The following is a 22,383-nucleotide window of genomic DNA, read 5'->3' on the forward strand; positions in this document are numbered from 1 at the left end:
TCCTTTTCCAAGAATTATCATGCTCGTCTTCTCACCTCTCAACTCTTCCCCCTCATCCTGTCCCTTCCCCAATTTAACCTAGAACGCGAACGACAACATCCGTGACAACATCCATCTCTTGTTCGCATATTAAACCAGAGGAAATTCACCTGCCTCCTTGCGTCCAATCACATCTTGTTTCTTTGAACACATAAACACATGAAATATAAAAAAGTGCAAAACTGCCCAATCTGGCAATATTAAGCCTAATTCCTACATTTCCAACAGTTTTCCTTGATGGTAATGACACTTTGAATCAGCAACACTCGGAATCCTGAACCGCCAAGATGCCACTGAGGTGCCAAGAAGCAAGGTACCGTCCCCGCACACTGCTCCCCGGGCGCCTTTCAAGGCTACCCACTGCTCCCTCAGGGGATGGGTTAAATACTGAGACCACATTTCACCAGGTGCACTGGCTGCTGTGGTGTGGTGTGTCACATGTGACAGACTTTCATTTTCAATTTTCACAGCTCCATTACAAACATGATTTATATTATAGACATCTTGGGAGCAAATCTACTACCGAACCATATGTGTAAATTATTGCCACTTTTATTCAGGTCCTCACGCAATACCTTCTATAGCATGGCAAAAATATCCCCTATAATTCTCCGTGGATTATCTATGTGTTTTTCTATGTGTAAGCAAGCGTGTGACATTATTCATGTTTTTATTATTTCTGGATTAAGAAATTCCGTATCCCCTTTTTCAGTTTTGGATCAGGGCTTTGGGGGGGTAGAGCCTTCTCCAGCAGTCTGTAAGCATGTGGACCTAGGCAGGAAAAGCACTGTACAAATTAAATTACACACACACACACCACACACAACCTTGGGCCAGTGTAGATTTGCCAATTCACCAAACCTTTGAACCTCGTGTCTTTGAACTTTTGGAGGAAGGTGGAGGAGTGGCTTCTTTTAACCTATGGCATGCTCTAGATCCAGGTCAGGAAACACAAAGAGATGAAGAGGCTGAATGTCTTTTAATCTGGAATTATGGTGAAGTTAATATTTACACACAGTAGAAAGGTTTCCCACTATAAATACAGACAAGTCTAACTTGGTGTTTTCATCTTTTCTGGACTGCATTCATTAAAGGAGTTAAATATACACTTTGGCCAACTGCAGTGTTCCATGCTACAATTATTATTATATTACACTTTATTCCCACACGTTTTTCCCATCTGAGGTACTGTCAGATTTTATACATGGCCGAGAGGTACAGGCAGAAAAAAATGAGCGGGATATTCATTAGATTTGAGGTAGGGGCTTATTCAAACATTAACAACAATTCAGTCGTAGCAATGACACTCATGCACATGATGTTTAAACGTCCAAATCCGTGGTTCTTTAAAAAGCCTGGGAATCTGAGACAAAGCCAGCATTGCTGTAGGCCTTGTCTTGCAGGGCAATGCTTTGTCTCTTTTCCATCGTACTCGGGCTAATCTCCTGACTGCAGCGTCTGCCTTCTGCCAGCATGAAATCTGGGTTCTCCAATTCCTGTGGGGAGGAAAGAAATTTTGTGTGCGTTTGTGTCAGAATGCATGTGTATGTGTGTGTCGAAATTTTCTGACCAGTTTTTCCTCCTCATGGTCCACCCCACACCAGCACTCCCGCTTCATCTTGTCTGAGCAGAAGCAGAAGATGTCACACACGGGTTGGATGAGTCCTGGCTTGATGTCTTCAGGGGGCGTACAACCTGAGTGCATTGGGACAAAGTGCTGAGTTGATGCATTTAAATGAGAAATATGCTGTGGAGGCTTATCTCTTCCAGTAAAAAGTCTGTAACAAACTCTCCAAATTATTCTGGCCTCCGTTCCTACAGAGATCTTAGGCTCTTTTTAATGCTACAACAGCACTAACGAAACATATTTAGAAAGATTATTTCCACTAATATATTTCCACTAAAGCACAGGTTCTAAATCTGTTAAGGCATCTCAGAGGTTTTTTTAATGATGTACTAATACTATTTTTCATACATTTACATACGTGTGTCCAGAGCTAATGTAAAAGTGATTTACCTGTGAGGCAGGTGATGACGAGGCCAGCTACAAGTGTCCCTAAAAAACCCACTGCACTGTAGTACAGGTACGATATGGAATACCAGGAATCAGCCTCTACCAACCTGTGGGAGACAAATTCAGTGAGTTCACTTAAAGAAATAATTGACTTTCTATAATTTACAGGGTTATATCTTCATGTTAAATCAATTCATGTGCACAAATAAAATAGATAAAGTGAAGTGATTGTCACATGTGATACACAGCAGCACAGCACACGGTGCACACAGTGAAATTTACTGTGCATCCCTGGACAGTTACTTGCATATTTACAGTGTACTTGTTACAGGGTATCAAGATCGACCTAACTTGCAGCAAATGGCACAAAGCTAAATTTATTGTATATTGTATATTAATGTGTAGTGAAGGTTAAGATTGTGTGTATTGGTATGGTTAGTATGACATTTTGTTAAATGATATGTTACACTGCACGTTATGGTAAATATACGTGGGCTCAGTGTAACCACTTTACATCCTAGTATGAAGATCGTGAAAGAAAGACAGCCGTACACAGATGGTGGCATTGGTGTGGCCACTGTAGCATTGAACGTCGCGTTTGCCAGGAAGCAGCCTTCTGTACTCAGGCCGAGAGGGTGCGTGCTGTTAGAAGATGCAGGGTACAGGAAAGCACCGATCCCCACCCAGAACGAGAGGGCAATTCCCAGAATCAGACCCCCAGCTGCCCCCTGCAGAGAGAGGAAGATGGAGATCAGGTCACAGCGGTCTGCATACGGGCCTAAGTGGAATAACAGTTTCCCGTCAAACACATACCACAGTTCAGTAGGCATTTACTACCGTGCATACATGTACTTTTAAAATTTGTAACATCACTAATGTAGCATTACAGGATTATAACTCAAAAACACACTATTTACAGCCAGACGAAAAAAGCATTGGCTTAATGCCCAAAGTTGTTGACTGAATATGTATTCAGCGGCGTTGCTCATGTTAAAAAGCGCTACACATAGGTAATGGGATGTAGCTTAAGTTTTAAACTGACCTTGGAATTGGCGCAGGGGAAAAGAATGCCGAGGGAAAACAAGCCAAGCATGGGACCCCCGCACATCCCATGGATACTCAGGGCTGCCTGAGGAGCAAAGCCGGGAGGCGAAAAATGAGCCGACCTCACTCACAATGGATGTGACCGAGTTAGAGACGAGCTAAAAGTACCAGGTCTTGTACAAGTGAAATGGTTTGTGACATTTAGAATCCATGGCTTTTAACAGAACGCAGACCAAGGGAACACAGTTGCACATGGCTCAGAGAAAAAAATGACATCTCTTCATTGTAAACCATAAAACCATAGGGGGGGGCAGATGTTGTGGTATGCCATTCTTTAATATTGGTTCCATGGCATGGTTCCTGATCATCTGTTTTTCTGAACAGTTGGTCTGCGTTCAATGATCTTTGTTGGATTTCCCACAAGCATGAGCTTGCAGGAGTGGAAACCTACATCTCCTGCAGGATTCCATGGCTAAATATGACCCAGCCCATGGAATAAGGACACCATTACCTGAACAATCCCACCCATGTGGGATGCAGCAATGGCCATTGAAGTGCAGGCAACTCCATACACAACGCCTGTGAGAGAAGACACCAAACATGGCAACTTTCTGAGAAATGTGTCACTTTTCCCATCTTATATATTTGTATATTTGTACATTTATGGCATTTATCAGAAGCAGGTACAATCAGTAGTTACAGGGACAGTTCCCCTGGAGCGACTCAGGGTTAAGTGTTGTGTTCATGGACACAATTTTAACCATTTTGTTTCTGCATCAACTCAGACATATTGTTAAGGGAGCGGACCCGTAACGAGAAGGTTACCGTCCCCACACACTGCTCCCCGGGCGCCTGTCATGGCTGCTCACTAAGGGTGAAGGTTAAAAGCAGAGGACACATTGCGATGTGTGCACCGTGTGCTGTGCCGCAGTGTTTCACAATGACATTAACTTCACTTTCACATTGTTTTGTCCAAGTGAGTAGCGCTCCTCTTACACAAGCCTTTGCTGATCAAGGTGGCAGCCTGGTTGGAGATGTTCCCACAACACTGACTCACTAAGTCCTCGTAAGTTACTGTGGCCAAGGCGTTAATGCTGGCCGCCACAGTGCTGGAACACAATAAACAAGTCAAACCAGAAGAACTGCAACTGCAATCAAATATACAATGAGTTCATTTCATAAAAATCTTTTATTGTTTATAACAAATGAAAATATGTGTATGTTTAGTGAACTAATTGCACAATAAACCACAAAATGCATGTTATTGTTTTTCAAGATTCCAGATGTGGCTCCAACATTCAAATCGTAACAGTTTATTTATTGAAAATATTTAATTGGAATGAAATGCAAAATGAATAATATTCCTAACCTCAGGGTTCCGCTGAAAGCACAGGCAACAAACAGTCCCGGCAGACCAGGGTATTCTCCCAAAATTTCCATCACAAAGTAGGGCATGAGCTAAGAACAAGGTCTGGTCTTAATTAGAGCTGCCTGATCCAAGATGGATCACCATCCATCTTTGATGTCCATAAAATTCCTGTTTACAGCATTCACTAATGATTCAGACTTGGATGCATTCTGATGCTTCTGTGATCTTCGCATCTCCAATGCGTTTCATCTCTTCCTAAGAGCTGAAGCAACAACACCTGACAAACTCACCTGATCTGGAGCCTTGATGTACTGGGCGGTCCAAGGATCACAGGCAGCGTAGAAAGTGTACATGATGAGTCCGGAAAACACAGAGCACAGCAGGATAACCAGTAAACCCAGCAGGTTAAAGTACAGGGCTCTAGGGACACGAGCGGAAAGAGGGAGAATGAGAAAAACAAGGCGAGAAGCTACCGCTCCTACCGCCTCCTAGACAGAAAAGACAAGTTTGAAAAGGCCCCGTGGTGCCCAGCTGGGTTCCATATGAACCGAAGAGCTACCGTTTGACAGGAATTACGGACTCACAGGCGGGCATGGGTCTCTGACTTGCAGGAGATGCACCTCTGGATAGTGGACTGGTTCACTCCATAGATCCCCAGCCAGGTAAACGTGCCACCTACAGTGATGGTCCAAAATGTGTGTCGTCTGAGAGGACTGGGATCAAAGCTGGGTAAAGACAGGGATATGGAATGTGATATCTACTGTAGCATAATTTCAGTGGGTAAAAACAGCTATACTTTCTAGAAAATCATTTTTTTGATAAACAGTGGTAAAAAATAACACAAAAACGTTGACCATTGAGAAATGTTACGGAAAAAAGGTGGGACAATACTTCTTGTTTGTGATTGGTCGCTACCCAAGTCCCTTGTGACAGTTCAAAATCATTTCCTGTTTCCTGAATCGCACCCTTTGTGAGATGTAGTGGGGTGTTTTTCATTTTGTTTTAGGCTTTACTCTCAATGCTTCTCTTCAGTGTGGAATTGTGATGATGTCGTGTGTTTAGAATAAACTTTTAATACATTTTTAAAGTCTTTTAATAGATTTTAATAAAATCTATGAAATTTCCACATTTCTTTGACACAAGTCGTACTAGAATCATCTACTCACTTTTTTGCCCCTGATAAATGATCATATGAAACTATCACCTAGAGAGTATATTATAGACTCACGTACTCGAACACCTCCAGCCTCTGTCCCGCCTGGGACGTGTGCCACACATTGTTCACCCCTCCTGTGCTCCAAGAGCCCTGGACCAGAACCGTCATGAATCCCACCAACATGACCACCATCTGGAAAGCATCTGACCAGACCACCGCCTTCAGGCCTCCCTGCAGTCCAAATGGCCAATAGACAAGCATCATGTCATGGCCACAATGACCCATGTCAGAATTTAAGACACAGTACCACTGCAGACTGAAGCAACTAATGTTCAAAGGGAATAATTGGGTTTGTTCATAATTATGCATATAATGTAATCATGCATACAGTTTGTTCTTTGTTTTTGTGCTAAAAAAAATGCGGCTGATGAGTGAAGGAGACTTTTGCCAATTCTCACATAAACATTTTTCCAGTACTGTTAAATTAATTAAAGCATGAAGCACCACTTATTTTTACACTTGAGAAGTGCCTTCCCATAACACAGAGACAACAAAGCCTCTAATTATGTCTATGAACTGAACAATTCATTAAAATGACTCACCAGAGTACAATAAAATGTGCAGACAATTCCAGTGGCGTATATAGAGCCCCAGAGGTCAAAGCCTGTCACTGAGCGAGAGCAACGATGTAAAATTGAATTATATACCACAGTATTACGGCTGAGCATGTCTATTGTATCGTTAAAAGGCAGGACAATCAGTCTCTCCACAATAAACACAAAAAGAAATATTTCAATTTGTAAAGTACCTTGGTTGAGGGCGAGGGCCGGAGCAAAGACGACCACGCCGGTGTACAAGATCTAAACCATTTCAAATGCATAGCAGTCGGGTTCATTTTCACAGCAAACATGCAACACGTGTTTTATTGTATACGTTAATGCAAAAATGTATTTCATAACCATTCCTGTTTAATTACACAGACAATGGCCTTAGTGTAATGGGAAAATTAAATTATATAAATGGAGGGTGCAGAGCCAAGCCAGATTGTTCTGCACACACACAAACAATAGGCTAATTATAATCTTAACTGGCCTGACACTTTAATAAGCATAAAAAAACTGAACAGTTGAACATCTTTCATGGGTCTCAAATGTTTTAAGCAAAATATCAAGAAATGTGACTGAAGATGATCCAAGTAAATTGTTCATTTTGATAAAGGTTCATATGATTATAATAATCAGTGCACTGAACTGATGTAACAATCATCACAAGTGTCGCACTGAATGCGTACATGGATGTGTGCTCACTCACCGTCTGTACGATGTAAATGAGAGTAGCAGCCACGCGGACCACCTTACAGAATCTCAGCTCTAGGTACTGTCAAAAAAAACAAAACAGGAATGCACCAGGACCTTTAGTGAGAGTAAAAAAAAAAAAAAATTATCTGCACGTGTGCGGTCCTAGGGAACAGTGTCTAGAGAAAATCCAGCCCAAAGTACTATGGGGTGGTAGTAGTCTAGTGGGTAACACACTCGCCTATGAACCAGAAGACCCAGGTTCAAATCCCACTTACTACCATTGTGTCCCTGAGCAGGACACTTAACCCTAAGTTGCTCCAGTGGGGACTGTCCCTGTAACTACTGATTGTAAGTAGCGTCTGATAAATGCCATAAATGTAAATGTACTACACCCCTGAAGGTGTAAAGTTACACGCCACAGTCCATTTGCTGCCACTCGTCCATTTGTCTGCCAGCCGGACACGATTTATGAGTGGACACAAGCAGCTCTGACTTCTATTGCTGTTCATGTACTTGTCTGGGTGGACCAGGATTTTTTTTACGCAAATGAATATGACCACGGCCTAAACTGTTTACCAACCAACATCAGTACAACAGGGTTTTTTTTTGTTTTTTTTTTATTCAAATTATTACTCATACTGTCAGGATGATAGCGATATGATGCATCCATACTGACACACTGGAACACCCTGAAATAACCAGGATCTACGTCTGAGAATAAATGTCCTTGCAGCTATATGTCAAATCGTTACCTCATATGTGCTGGTGATCCCTGACCTGTAAAAGACAGGAACAAACAGCTGAGCCGTGAAGATCACCACGAAGCTGTAGGCTATTCCGAACAGGATGAAGGAAGCCCCGAAGCGGTACACCTCTGACGGGGCGCCCAGGACGGTAACCGCAGACATGAAACTCGCGGTGAGGGACAGGGCCACGGGGCCAAAGGTCATCTGTCGTCCCCCCACCAGAAACTCTTTGGACGAGACTTGCTTTCGCCCTTTCACGGCAAAGAAAACCCCAATGGCGGAGGACACCACGAACAGGCAGGCGAAGACCGCATAGTCCCAGACCTGGAACGTTCTTATCGCGCTGTCCCTGGACGTCATGGTCACACAGTGATTTCTGTGTGTCTTCTGCTGTACTGTACGCCCCAGATCTTTTGACGAGCTTCAAACGCTGGTCATTTTTTTTCATGGACGAAACATTAACTCTCCTCACGCTTGGTTACAGTTTAAGGGATTGCGTGTGTATATCTGTGTGTGTGTGTGTTTGTGTGTGTGTGTGTGAGAGTAGTTTTGTCCGATTCAGCTTTAAAGGGCCTTTATGGGATATTGGGCATGAGTGTAATAATGGGTTTGTGTTAAAAATTACCCAGAACCTTCTGTCCTCTCACATGACTCATTATCAAATGAACCCCCTGTTTGACTAATAATGCATTTTTTTAACGCGGAGAAAGGGGCTCGTCAGTGGTTTTCAGAAGTGCTTACTGCTTTCTTTTACCCACGCACCCACAGCAGAGGCTGCTGACTGTCGTGCGATTTTCTGTCGATTCGTACAGACTCGGTTTAACAGCGGGGCAGGTTCGATTCCAGGCGAAGGAGCGGACGCGGTGAGATGGTGGCGTCCATAGGTGAGGAGGAGGAGGAGGAAGAGTAGGAGGAGGAGGATGCTGTAATTCGAGCCCCGACCGACCGGCCGCCGGAGTCGGAGCGCCCAGATGGCCATGGCCGCTTCCCTCGCGCTGCCGCTGCTCCTGGGGTGGCTGTCGCTGTCGCTGTCGCCGTCGCCGTCCGGCGCCGTCTACCACGGACCCCTGCAGCCGGAGATCTCCAACGGGACCTTCCACCACTTCTTCGTGCCCGACGGGGACTACGAGGAGACCGAGGACCCGGAGAAGTGCCAGATGCTCTTCAAGTGGCTGGAGCGCAGCCCCTGCCCGGTGGAGGAGGACCGGGACTCGGCGGTCCGCGACGACTTCATGATCGTCAAGCAGCAGATCGAGGACGCGGCCCGGGTGCTGGAGGGCATCGGCAGGACCATCTCCCACGACCTGGACGGCGAGGACAGCTACGGGACGTACCTGCGGCGCGAGGTGGCGCAGATCGGCGAGGCGTTCGTCGGCGTGGAGAAGTCGCTGGAGGAGCTGGAGGGCAAATTCGCGCAGGGCCGCCAGACGGAGCAGCGGGAGGAGCAGGACTTCCACCGGCGCTTCCTGGCGCCCATGCACGGCGTGAGGAGCAGCGTGCGGGAGACCGCGGACGTGTCCTCCGGCCTGAGGGACAAGCAGGAGCTCATCTCGCTGATCGCCCGCAGCCACGGGACCAGGCTGAGCCGCCTGAAGAGCGACTACATGAACGTGTAGCCCACACGTTCTCCACGGGACACGAGTCGGGGCTGCTTGTGTCGTTTGCAATTTTTCAGCATTTACCAGACGCCCTTATCCAGAGCGATTTACAATCAGTAGTGACAGGGACAGTCCCCCCCTGGAGCAACTAAGGGTTAAGTGTCTTGCTCAGGGACACGATGGTAGTAAGTGGGATTTGAACCTGGGTCTTCTGGTTCACAGGCGAGTGTGTTACCCACTAGGCGACTACCACCCAATATTTTATTATTATTATTTCATTTGATGGCTTCGAGTCCCTAAGAAGGCTTCACTTTATCTAACAGCTCTGTAATGCCAACTCCAAAAAAAAAATAATGATAATAATCGAATGTTTATTTGGAAAGGTTGTAATGAGCTGACTTTTTCGGTGCTTTGCGTGGAAGAGATTCATCAGGAACTTGAAAACCAGCTCGAGTCCTCGTCCCCACTCGCCGTCCATCTGGGTCAAGGCCGGCCCTTCTCCTCTGACTTCACCCTTTCATCCAGCTGGAAATCTGGAGACTTTTCTCTACTCGATTTTTCTTTTTTTGTGTGTGGGTGTGGGTGGGTGGGGAGGCAGGGGGGGGGTGGGGGACAAAGGCAGAAGAAAATTTGCTAACAGCTCCGCGTCGCCAGATCTGTCCATCTGGAATCTGCACCGGCTGTCTGAGGTCCAAGTCCCTTTGTAAGAAATGTCAGGCGCGGTAACGTGAACCAGTTTGTATTTTTGGAAACATTAAAAGCCCTTTATTTGTGTGTGCTGTGTAATTAATGTTGCATAGCTGGCTTTTTTTTTTTTAGTTCTTGCCTCTCTTTTGGTTAATTTCCTCTAAGTTCTGCCCGAAGGCTGAAAAAAAAAAAAAAAAACGTTCCTACTGGGTTCGAGGAATTTCTTTTGTAAGCAAACTGAAACATCCCCACACCTACCGCATAAGTGAAGACGGGAGGGGCCAGTGAACTTTGTGTCAACAGAGGCTCTGTTACCAAACTGCTAAGTACGTCCATCTCTCAACCCTCCACTCATCTGGGGTGATCAAGTCCAGACATCTGCCATTTGCCTAAAGTTTCACTTCTTTAACTCTTAAACCAGGGGAGGACAGCACCATTATTTTCCCCATTTGGTTAGTTCCTGGTTGGCACACGAAAGAAATTAAATAAAAAAGGGAAAAAATAATAAATTCCACCCCTGCGCCCTCAGAGGAGCAGCAGCTGAGCGTGACAGGATGTTAAAAGGATAATGCCCCCATTGCATGCTGGGACGGGAGGCGAGATCAGCCGTCAGCGGGTGAGGCCGAGCGTGATTTCCTCTGTCTGGCTCGCCTCAGAGCCCCTCTTCCCCTGAGGGACCCCAATCCAAACAGCGCTGCTGACCGCCGCTTTGTAAGGGATCTGCTCCAGCCATCTCCGCGTTAATGCACGCGCTGGAGCCACAAGTGAAAAAAAAAAGAAATGAAATCACAAAAACAGCTATTTACAGAATCCGCCTGTAATAAGTGAATGCGACTTTGTTTTAAAATTGAGGCCCGAGGATGGAAACCCGGCGGATTCCTCGGCTCAGCACTCTGTGGCCGCACAGGAGCCTGGTGAGCAGTAATGGAGCTGTTCTTAGCTCTAATAAAGTCATCGGCACGTTCCCCCGGCCGCTGAGCGAGCCCAGGGCCACAGAGCCAGCTATGAGCACAAATATTTATAAAGCCCTCCAGCCCGGTTTATTTAAAGCCGCTGGAACAATGTGTATAGACCAAAATGACGGGGAGGGGGAAAGTGGCAATTTAATGCATTTTAAGTCAGTTCCAAGTATTAAATCTGAGACATCAGATCGTTTCTGGGTTTACATGTGAGAAATGTGCTCTTCTCTGGCCTTACTATTATCAACATTTATTGGTGTCTCTGTTAGGCCAGAGAAAGATCACTGCTGTGTGATCCTTGTCTAAATGTGGTGGTTTATACTGATATACAGTACAGGCCAAAAGTTTGGACACACCTTCTCATTCAATGTTTCTTCTGTATTTTCATGACCATTTACGTTGGTAGATTCTCACTGAAGGCATCAAAACTATGAATGAACATGTGGAGTTATGTACTTAACAAAAACAAGTGAAATAACTGAAAACATGTTTTATATTCTAGTTTCTTTGCTCTGATTACTGCTTTGCACACTCTTGGCATTCTCTCGATGAGCTTCAAGAGGTCGTCACCTGAAATGCTTTTCCAACAGTCTTGAAGGAGTTCCCAGAGGTGTTTAGCACTTGTTGGCCCCTTTGTCTTCACTCTGCAGTCCAGCTCACCCCAAAACCATCTGGACTGGGTTCAGGTCCAGTGACTGTGGAGGCCGGGTCTCCACTTTTTGTTGTGGATGTGCAGTGTGTAAATGTAATGTTGAAAAGGACCCCCAGAAATCATGGCTGATGTGTTTTTTTTCCGCCTTTTTCTTTCAGTGTCGCCCTCATTAGGTTTTTTTTTGACGATAACTGCACCCCACTGCTTCATTCTGTCATGTTTCATTAGCGGCCTATGGTTTGTTTAAAGTGAATGTGTTTTTTTTTTATGAAGACGGCTTGATGTGTTTGCTGGGAAAAAAAGGACGGTTCCCTTCGGCCCTTTGGAGAACCCGGCTCCTAACGTCAGAGTGGAAGTGGGAGAGAGTGGGATCCTCCCACGCTCCTCTGCAACGTTTGAGTTGCTCACAGTTGAGATTTTGCATGCTGCACCAGGCATTTGTGCTTTTTTGCCCATTGCCAGACTCTGATGCCAGGAGACAGATTCTAGCAAGCATATGTTGCTCATAATAATGCAGATACGAGGAGCATTTCCTCGTGGACAACAGCTACACCACATGAAACATGGACACGTCTGTGCAGTCTATGCAAGGCCAAATATAAATAATGCTGTGTGTGTGTGTGTGTGTGTGTGTGTGTGTGTGTGTGTTGGGGGAGGGGAGAGCAGAGTGGGGACAGCCATTCCAGCTACTGGTTGCAGGTGGACTGCATCAACAAGCTCCGGGTAGTGGGGGAGGGGCGGTGGACAAGAGTCTCCCCTTTTTATGGACAGCCACTGGTGTAATATTAGATCTTTAATGGTTTCAGCAAGCTACTTCGCTTTTATTTGTGCTGTACATTTTTACAGTTTGAACCCCCCCAGCCCCTACAGCACCTTTGACGCCGTCTTCTGCGGCCGGACAACGTAGCTGGTCGTGTGTTACACGAGACAGCGTGTCATTCTGTTGCAAAATGTTCGCCCAGGAATTTCAAGGAACTGACTTTAATTTGCGAGAACCACCCAGTGGCTGCTGCCACAGAGCGGCCACATGCCCTCAACCACAGCCGAGCGCGGGGACGCCTTCACTCTGGATCATAAACCCCTGGCGTCCCCTGCCAACTTCGCCGATAAGTGCTTCCTGCTGCTAATTAGCTCTGTTCGGTTATGGACGTAAAAAAAGGTTGAATTTGAGGAGTTTTTACTCCAACGGATGCACCAGCCCTGCTGCAGAAGGTACATGTGAGATAAGTAGCAGCTTGTGTGTGTGGGGGGGGGGCTCTTAGTAAAGACTGCGCCCCCTTGTGATATGTGTTGGTAGTTTAGTAGGTAGGACTTCAGATACTATAGACAGTGCACAGTGGCAAGTGACACTAGAGGTGGCCCAGATGCTGGCACAGGATTGTGCAATAACCAAACATGTCAGAATGTGTCATCGCATTCATTCAAATAGAAAAGGAAACTTATTTTAAATTGCTACAATGCCACCAATACGTTGAATAATCACAATGTAGTGAACTCAAGCAATCGCTGAAATGGGCCAACATGGAGCACCATCCGTCCAACTCTACAACAAAGTTCGAAGATGGAATGAATTGGAGACGTTCCTCACTGCAAATGGCACATTGTGGTTTACATATAGTGCTTTGGCTTTGAGATACGACATATAATAATGTGTCAAAAGATACAACAAATAGATATTGTTTATATTCAAAAATCAAACTCTTTGAATTAAAAATTTTTCTTTATTCTTAACAGAACATGTATACATTTGTGTCATCACAATGACCCATGGGCCTGCATCACATCAAAGGTTCCCCCTGTTTATATGAGGTTCCAATCCTTCATATAAAATTAGGCATTAATACATAATGCATTAGAAAGGAATTTCATTTACATTTGTACCATTTGTGCTCTTTATTTTTATCCCGTCCTTAAATTCTAACTACAAATGTCATAACGTCATGAGGAGTCACTGGAGAACGTCTTCTTTTTTTCTACACAGCAGGCAACATCAGACAAGAGGTTTACATGAATGGATAGCTTCAACTGTACTTTTCTAAAACTGTTTTCCGGTCCGATCACCAGGTATGGAGACAAAGAACAAAGGCGTGAAACAGACTTAGGGACTGAGACCGAACGAGGAGGAGAAAGCCAGAGAAAGAGCACCATAGTAAAGATCACACTTCACAGCTCATCCACACGGAGCAGATGCTCTGCTTCACGTGGGCTTTTGTAAACAAGCACCTCTCAAGCCTCCTCTTCTTTTCCCCTTTGTTTCCTCCCAGCTTTGTGTGTGTGTGTGTGTGTTTTTTTTATATATGAATTGTTTTAGTTTCAGCGATTCTGCTAGAGCTTCGGGGTGCCCATCACACAATGCCATTTTCCTGCCTGGGCTTGTGCACTGTGCTTTGAGGAGTGTGCAGGGAAGGTGCCAGTGTGCACAGGAACCCGGCCAGCAGGGTGAGGCCCAGGCCGCCCCAGGCGCTGAACATGGACCAGCCGTAGCCATGGCTGATGTCTTCTGGGAGGCCGTACAGGTAGCGCGGATAACGGGAGAGTTCAAAGTTAATCCCAGCAACGCACGTGCACAAAGAGATGATGCAGCAAGTCCCTGCGTTAAAAAAAAACCCAAAAAAAACACAATTTTAATTGAATCAACGTGGCTTAATTTTTATTTAGAAACTCAGCTATAGCTGGTAATAGGTGTCAGACTGGTGTTACTGTAGAGAATATATATATACACACACACACACACACACACACACATATATATATATATATAGTAGTGTCATAGTCATACACACAGACGTACCACTGTACCTATATGGGTTAAAATGCTTGTCGCTGGACCAGTACGCACCAGTACCCTTCTAAAGAACAATAATGTCCTCGCACATACTTTTTTGTACCTTAGTTATCTGTACCATTTAAGGCACAACTGTGTACCTGTCATGACTGGAATTTTAAATTATATTTACATATCCATATGATGTAGTGGTCTGCAAAGGGCAGCACACTTGTTGTATACCAGGGAGCTGGGGGTTAAAGACCTTGCATAAGGAGCCACAGACGTGGGGAGGCTAGGCTCGAACTGGCAACCTTCAACTCACAGGCACAGAGTCTTAGTCCACTGAGATATACGCTGCTACGTCTGGCTGTCTGTGTTTTTTTTTTTTCTGTCAGTGATGTATTTTCATGTGATTTTCAGTGATGTATTTTTGTCCTTTGTTGTGTTACGCTTCTGTGAAAAAAGAATCTTTTACAAACATCAGCCTCTTTTGAAAAAATTGGTCAGAGCACCTAGCCATTCTATCACTATTGTGCAGCTGGATTCTAGCAATTTACAAGCATTTTTGTTGGTATCATATCATATCATAATTGGTATCATTTCCATGTGGTGCAGGTTAATGGGTACAACTACGTACTTTCCCAAATCACGTATCACAAAGGACCTGTCCTGTACTTTTTTCAGGTACAATCAACTGAAGGGGACAGTTTTGTACCTATAGGTTTAATATTGTACCCTGTGTGTACCTTTGTGTGTATTGTCTTGCATGTGATGACAGGGTGGCTGCTGACACTGCACCTAACCTGCAGTTCTGCTGATGAGTTTGAAAATCCTGTCAAAATACAGCTTCAGAATCGCACGATGAAAAGCAGGGTAGAATATACCATTAAAAAACAGCTAAACCCTGGCCACTTGGGAAAGCTGTATTATTTGTATTATTTTTTTTCAGTAATGTAACATTTTACATTACTGCAGTGTCATGACACACAGCAAAAGAGGTTAGAGACCTTGTGTGTGTCAAAGAAAAATAGGGGAGGACCCAGGCACAGTAACAAATATATTTAATTAACTTAAAATGGACGGACAAACACAGAGGATTCAGCTTTGGGACAAGGGAAGTGGAAACGGGAAAGGAAAGGTTCACACTCACTCGGGGACACTCCACACACCACCACCTGCATACACAAACACAACTCCGACCCAAGACCTGTTTCAAATAGAACCGCACAACAGCATCTCCCTTCAGTCAGCGGTTCAGTGTCTAATACCGGAACCCCGTGCGCTGTTGCCCGCACCCACTCATCCGGACAACTCCAGGTGCTGGTAACCATAGGGGCGTGGCCTGACATCAGCGCTCTGGGAATTTTCATCAGGCGTTCGGGTAGGAATTATCATATATGTTACAAAGTCAGTGTAAATCAAGATGGCAAATTGCAGAAATCTGCTGATGCACTTGATACTGTACTAATGTGAATTTGTTTTATTGATTCTTTAATCAATGCTAGTTTTTTCACCTCTAGTAAACTAATTCAAAAGGGGTTTCTTATAATGAATGAATCTTTAAAGTGACAATGAAAGACTTGGGTTAACAAGCACAAAATTCCACTGGACCTTGAGACAAATAATTGCTGAGAAAACCTCCTCTCTACATGTGTGCAGAACATCCATCACTATCAGTACATTCAAATCGCAAAACAATTGTTTTACATACAAAACCTGGCCTTTCTAAATGACCCTAAACTTTCAATCATTGGTCTTATGCCTAGTGCTTTCTTTTTTAATGCCCTTCTGCTGCCATCTTGTGGTGGGGTCGATCTCACCTCCCATCAGAAACAGCAGGCCAGCCACATACTGCATGAGCTCATTATGCTTGCAGCATCCCAGTACGCCAATAATCCAGCCGAAGAGGATGATGGAAACAGCCATGCCAATAAATCCAGCAGTCATCCGCTGCAAGTCTTTAAAACAAGGCAGAAAGTCCAGCAACAATGTCAATATATACATCGAAATGTAATATCTGGTCCAAGATTTTAACTCTCACAGAGCGGTGTTTTTACACGAAACTTACTTCAAAATAATTATTAATGTTTACCCAGTTTTTTTTTCTTATTTGAGGTGGACCTGTGTTCTTTTTCATCATCATTTAGTCTTATGTTCCCACAGGTTGTTAGCCCCCTGCGGGTAGGCATTGAAGCCAGCAACCTGGGAGTTGAGGCGAGGCCGAAGGCCTCACCAAAACTCACGATCTGACCTATCGGACGCGTCAGTGATGCCAACGGTGGTCGGGAAAACCCAGAAAACCAGGAAAAAAATTGTCTTGCATGTCTTGATTTATATTATTTTCTACATGGATAACATACATCAATGGGTCTCATGATAAATATAGTCATTATTTTAGGTAAATATCATACACACTGTTGAAGAAACAGTAAAGAAAAATCCTTTAAATACTAATTCCTTTCTTTTACGAAACTAAAATCTCACATAAATCTTACAGTTTTTATTGTTCTGATCCATGTTTGCTTTGTCTTATAGCCTGTGTGCTTTACTTTCTGTTCTTTTCCTCTTGCTTTTTAAGTTTATCTTGCACCCTCATTGTTCTAGATTTTGTAGTAATGATTCAAATCCTCTACGAGTTTTTGTACAAAATGTTTGTCCATAAAATCTATTTTAAAAAATGTAATAACTGGTCATTTTGAACTCACGGAGAGCATGCCACTCGTCCTGCCGTATGGTCTTGGTGATGTTGAGAGGAAGGTTCTGGGGTACGGCTGATGAGGTGTAGTAATATTTCACAGGGGTGCAGCGCTGCAGTAAACCTGTGCAGAAGTGATAACGGGTAAAAACTTGTCTCAGTACCCCATGAAAAGTGCCACGTGAAATATGAACATCACATTCATGCATAATTGTCCATACAAATGCAGCCATGTTCTCGTGCACTCAAAAGAATGCTTATGCCAGAAAATACAGGAAATTAAAAGCCATGCCTGTTCTGTCAAGTGCAAGAAGCAACGTTGGTCTGGATAAATATAAACTGTACTTAGTCTTTGAAAACATTATTATAAATATTACAACTTTAATCGAAATCTGGAGCTTTTGGACACTAATTTATACGCAAGGTGTGTGCATAGACTAATAAAAATGAAGAGGATTCAGTCCACGCGTTTCTGACCTGTGCTGCATCTTGATTGGCTGAGAAGGGACGCTTCACTTTAAATATCCCTCCGCCACGTCTTCGCGGCAGCTGCCGCCCGAACGACGGCGCTCGGGAACTATTTCGCCGCCGACAAACGCAGTCAGCTACGCTGTTGTAGAATAATACAGTGGACGAAATCACGTCCACGGTCGTGGCTTCTGTAGGCTGTTTAGACGCTGATGCTGGTGTTCAGGCAGTTTCGGGCTTTTATAAAAGAGAAGACGCGCGTCGGGGGGGTCGTGAGGCGTTTTTTCGGTCAGCACCTTGGAGAGCGCGTTCTACCCCAAAAACCAGCTGCTCTCCAAACGCGGTTCAGCACCTTGCTTTCATTCAAATCTGAAATCTCATCTAAAGAAAAAAAATATCCCGGCCATTTAAAGGCCTTTCTGCCCCCCAAATACCCTGATAATAATACCATGCCAGTTGCCGGAACGCGGGGCGTTTATAGTTTTTATTATTATTATTATTATTATTATTATTATTATTTCCTCAGCATGCGGCTGCGGACCGAAAACCGTGGATTCCACCGAACCCCAACTTGTGATCGCGGGCGCACCTTTGAAAATGAGGTCCTCGTTCTCCAGGTCGAAGCCCTCCCGGTGACACCTCCTCCACAAGCCCGCCGCGGTGGAGTTGAAGCGGCGGCTGCAGCGCGACTCCATGGCCGCGAGGTCGCGCTCGGCCCGCGCCGGGCGCGTCCGGAGCGGCAGGTTCTGGTTGGAGATGTAGATGTAGCCCGGGTCGTTCCTCTTGCTCGCGTACTTCTTGCAGCGCTCCCGGTGCCGCCGCGCGTCCGTCTCGTACCAGTAGTCCGTGCCGACGGCCACGGCGAGCAGCGCCAGGGCGCACAGGGCCAGCAGGAGGCCGGCGGCGGTCAGGATCCTCATGGCGGCCATGTTCCGCGCCTCTTACCCCGGGACGGCGTTCAGAGCGGAGCCGGATCCCGGCGCGCCGAACGCCCATGTCATTTTAAACGATGCCAAGCGAAGAACACATCAACAGCGATATTATTATTATTATTAATAATAATAATAATAATAGTAGTAGTAAAAAAAAGGCGTGTTGTGGTCTTTTAGCACGACGAGACAGACATGTTTTTTCCCTCTTCTCCCCGGCACCTGAGCTGCTGCCCGTGCGGAGCAGTGACGACGGCCAATGCTGCAGAGGGAGACAGCTGATGAAACCTCTCCGGATTCGTCCGGACAGCTGTGAAGCAAAATACCGACGAGCATCCCGCTCGGCGCGGGGGGGGAGGGGGCTGTAGTACAGTGTGTAAAAAACACGAACGGTCCCTTTGCCGAAAAACGCAAGGGGAAGAATGGAATTACGCACGACCAGGACGCCTGCCTCTAAAAGCGCTAGTGCCCTACAATTAAACATATTTAGAGTGATGTTTTTTTTTAGACGACCCTGTGTAACGGTAGAGATCGAATCTTCCATATTTATTTAAAACGGGATTTATTTTTTATTCCCGTACGTGGCCAGCAGATGGCGACAGAGCTGTCCCGTGATTTGTAGTCCTGCTCTGCTTGCTGGTGGGGGCATTATAATGGTCACGTCACTCCTTTGTGAACAATAAACGAGGTCGCTTGAACGTAGAGATTATCTGGCATATCAAAAAAAAATTCAACATTACAGTACAGTACAGGCCAAAAGTTTGGACGCACCTTCTCATTCAGTGTGTTTTCTTTATTTTCATGACCATTTACGTTGGTAGATTCTCACTGAAGGCATCAAAACTTTGAATGAACACATGTGGAGTTATGTACTTAACTGAAAACATGTTTTATATTCTAGTTTCTTTGCTCTGATTACTGCTTTGCACACTCTTGGCATTCTCTCAATGAGCTTCAAGGTCGTCACCTGAAATGGTTTTCCAACAGTCTTGAAGGAGTTCCCAGAGGTGTTTAGCACTTGTTGGCCCCTTTGCCTTCACTCTGCAGTCCAGCTCACCCCAAACCATCTGGATTGGGTTCAGGTCCGGTGACTGTGGAGGCCAGGTCTCCACTTTTTGTTAAGTACAAAACTCCACGTGTTCATTCATAGTCTTGATGCCTTCAGTGAGAATCTACCAATGTAAATAGTCATGAAGATAAAGAAAACACACTGATTGAGAAGGTGTGTCCAAACTTGTGGCCTGTACTGTACGTGTGGACCTCTTACTTTGATTGGCAAAAAAATACAATATAAAATAACAAGACACTCTTTAACATTTTTCTTTGGTTTGTTTTCTAAATTAAAAACAGTGTCAAGAAGAGAAAATCATTTTAATGCCGGGTGGTTGAATATGCTTATGTCGACTGGTTGGTGCTCTCAGGTCCTGGCGGCTCATTGTGGTTGCTGTGGCCCTCATGGCTGGAGGCTGGGAGGAAGTATGCCCTGAAAGATAAAGAGGCAGTGCATGACAATGGGCTGTCATTCTGCACACAAAACCACCCAGTAATCGAGACCCTCTCGCTGATTGTTTGAACCATGTTGAATTATTTTATGGTGCCAGTGTGCAAACTGTCCTTTTAACGTAAATAAATGTTGACATTAAGTTCTGATTTGTAATGTGCACCTTTTTTGTTTTACCCTCAGCATCTTAAGGAATCATCCACAGCAACAGCATTTGGAGAAAGATGATGTGATTTGCGTGTGAGCTGTAGATTCAACCATCATGATAGGATGAAAAATCACCTTCCCACCGGGATAGCTAGATGAACCAAAAGAGCTATTTCAGCCTTTATTGGCTGAACAAGTAACATAATCTAGTGGACTGTAGTAAAGTTTAATATATTTTATAGGAGTAAAGTTGAATTCCTGTGAAACATTATTTTTGGACAATATAAATAAAAGTGAAAATGTTGCTTTAAGTGAAAAAGTGATACACAGCACATGGTGACACAACGAAATGTGTCCTCTGCTTTTAACCATCACCCTTGGTGAGCAGTGGGCAGCCATGACAGGCGCTGATTCTGATTACGGGGCCGCTTCCTTAACCTCTGGGTTAAACACTGGCCCCGACTACGTTAGAAACCGACTATGGGGAAGTGAGTACATTGGGAGAGAGCAGCTTCCAAGTGAAGAATCTGTGTGACCTTGACATTAAGAGTCATATGTGGAATTAATGTGAACCAGGATGAAGCTGATTTCTATCGATCAGCCGGTGAGACGAAGCACCGTACAAATCACTGTATTTCACGACAGACCTCAACACTGACCTACAAACCCGTTCAGCCCCACCCCTTTCCACAGTTACAGCTCTGCATTGTGTAGAAGGTGCAGAGAGGTTTCCATCTTAGAGGACAGTGGATTGTGAAAACAGACTCATTTATCTCTCTCTCTTTCTCTCTCTCACTCTCACCCTCACCCCCTCTCTCTGCTGTCGCTTCAGATAGGCTTCACCGAAACAGTTATGGTGAGGATGTCCCTTTCTCAGATGGATAGAGCAAAGACAGTTATTGTGAAGACGTCCTTGGGGCAGTTGTGCAATAAGCACTATGCTTGAGCAGATGTAACTGACTTCCTGTGCCAGCAGAAAATAGTTTAGTATGCTGTGGCGAAAACACATTTAATCACTCATGCACACTCAAATGTGCATAGATAGATAGATAGATAGATAGATAGATAGATAGATAGATAGATAGATAGATAGATAGATAGATAGATAGATAGATAGATAGATAGATAGATAGATAGATAGATAGATAGATAGATAGATAGATAGATAGATAGATAGATAGATAGATAGATAGATAGATGTTTCATGTTTGCAATGTCCTAAAATAGGCAGTAGGATTTCTAGTGGGAACTGAATCTTATAGAAGAGTAGTTCCTCATTCAACGTGCATTTGTGTGTTTTATTTTTTTATTACCACACTGTGTCTTTGTCCACGTTTTGTGTCTTTTTTTCTGAAACACAATCTGGCAGTTAATATATTTGTCAAATACATTAAAAACGCAAATCAAATGTAATATTAATGTAAATAAAGTGCAATAAGTGTTGCCATTAACTGTGTGTTGTGGTGGAGGTCTATGTAAGTGTTGGCTAGCTGTAGGTATGTGTGCAGACTGGGCTCCTGCCTGTATTTCAGCGGCCGGATCCTCTGACCGCACTGCAATGTCTGGTTTTACTGGAAATCTTGTCACCGTGTGTCGTGTGGTTTTATGTAAGTGTGTGCTTCGTGTGTTGTGTGGGTTTGAACAGTTTGCCTACCCAACTTTACTGCAACACAGACAAATTGAGTCAGCTATTCATTCATCTTCCATTTTCTATAACTACATTAGCATATATTAGCATGCTGTGCATTAAAACACAGATATTACATATTCTGTAATATGTAATTCTGTAATTCATGGAATATATGCACATGGGTATGCATATCTATACAGGTGTAAGGTTAGGAACAAGCTTGACTGGTTTCACAATGTGTCCCTAGCAAACACAAGTAACACTGCGTGAAAAAGTGAGCAAAGTGCAGAAAATGGAACGCTGGGCATTTTAAACTCTTTGGTTATTAATAGTGCGTGCATTTTTGTTAGTGCAGCAAAATGTCAATCAGACTAGCTCAGTGGTGTCAACAAATTTTGTCACCAACTGAACAGTTCCCTCACCTTCCCAGCCTCCTACTGTGTGCGTCTCCCTACTCGCACAGCCCACTTCCTCAAATCCAGCGATATAGCAGAAGGCTTTGATCAAAAAAGGAACAAGCACATTGAAAAAACTTCACTTTTGGTTATGCCTTGTGTTAAAGACTTTTCACTGAACTGTTTACAAGAAGTGACGTTCGTCGGTTTTACAGGATGTTTGTGATGAAAAATGGGGAAATGTTTTATTTAATCTGTGAAAATGTGAAAAAAAATCTTATTGTGTATC

The 22,383-nt window shown here is 44.3% G+C and overlaps 3 protein-coding genes across 5 annotated transcripts; 1 reads left to right on the plus strand and 2 right to left on the minus strand.

The window, feature by feature from the left end:
* Positions 1-999: 999 nt before the first annotated feature.
* slc5a12 (solute carrier family 5 member 12) lies at positions 1,000-8,817 on the minus strand. 3 transcript variants are annotated; one of them, XM_028958824.1, is made up of 15 exons: positions 7,698-8,772; positions 6,934-6,999; positions 6,431-6,482; positions 6,225-6,292; positions 5,699-5,853; positions 5,051-5,191; positions 4,757-4,886; positions 4,467-4,555; positions 4,094-4,206; positions 3,609-3,676; positions 3,096-3,182; positions 2,606-2,781; positions 2,057-2,160; positions 1,610-1,734; positions 1,000-1,535 (listed from the first exon to the last, which is right to left on the minus strand). In XM_028958824.1, exons 1-15 carry the CDS (start codon positions 8,112-8,114, stop codon positions 1,386-1,388), a joined length of 1,941 nt encoding a protein of 646 aa, XP_028814657.1. In that variant the 5' UTR covers positions 8,115-8,772; the 3' UTR covers positions 1,000-1,385. The 3 variants fall into 3 exon arrangements, with proteins under 3 accessions (XP_028814657.1, XP_028814658.1, XP_028814661.1); XM_028958825.1 differs by having other exon boundaries at positions 7,673-8,106; XM_028958828.1 differs by having other exon boundaries at positions 1,401-1,734; positions 7,698-8,817.
* fibina (fin bud initiation factor a) lies at positions 8,401-9,812 on the plus strand. The gene has a single exon (XM_028958829.1). The coding sequence runs from the start codon at positions 8,638-8,640 to the stop codon at positions 9,280-9,282; it is 645 nt and encodes a 214-aa protein (XP_028814662.1). The 5' UTR covers positions 8,401-8,637; the 3' UTR covers positions 9,283-9,812.
* A 3,451-nt stretch (positions 9,813-13,263) lies between these two features.
* tmem276a (transmembrane protein 276a) lies at positions 13,264-18,421 on the minus strand. Its single transcript, XM_028958334.1, has 4 exons — positions 18,082-18,421; positions 17,035-17,148; positions 16,150-16,287; positions 13,264-14,152 (listed from the first exon to the last, which is right to left on the minus strand). The coding sequence occupies exons 1-4, from the start codon at positions 18,419-18,421 to the stop codon at positions 13,908-13,910; spliced, it is 837 nt and encodes a 278-aa protein (XP_028814167.1). The 3' UTR covers positions 13,264-13,907.
* Positions 18,422-22,383: the final 3,962 nt, after the last annotated feature.

Source organism: Denticeps clupeoides, chromosome 17, assembly GCF_900700375.1.
Source record: "Denticeps clupeoides chromosome 17, fDenClu1.1, whole genome shotgun sequence".
In the NCBI taxonomy this organism is placed as follows: Eukaryota; Metazoa; Chordata; class Actinopteri; order Clupeiformes; family Denticipitidae; genus Denticeps; species Denticeps clupeoides.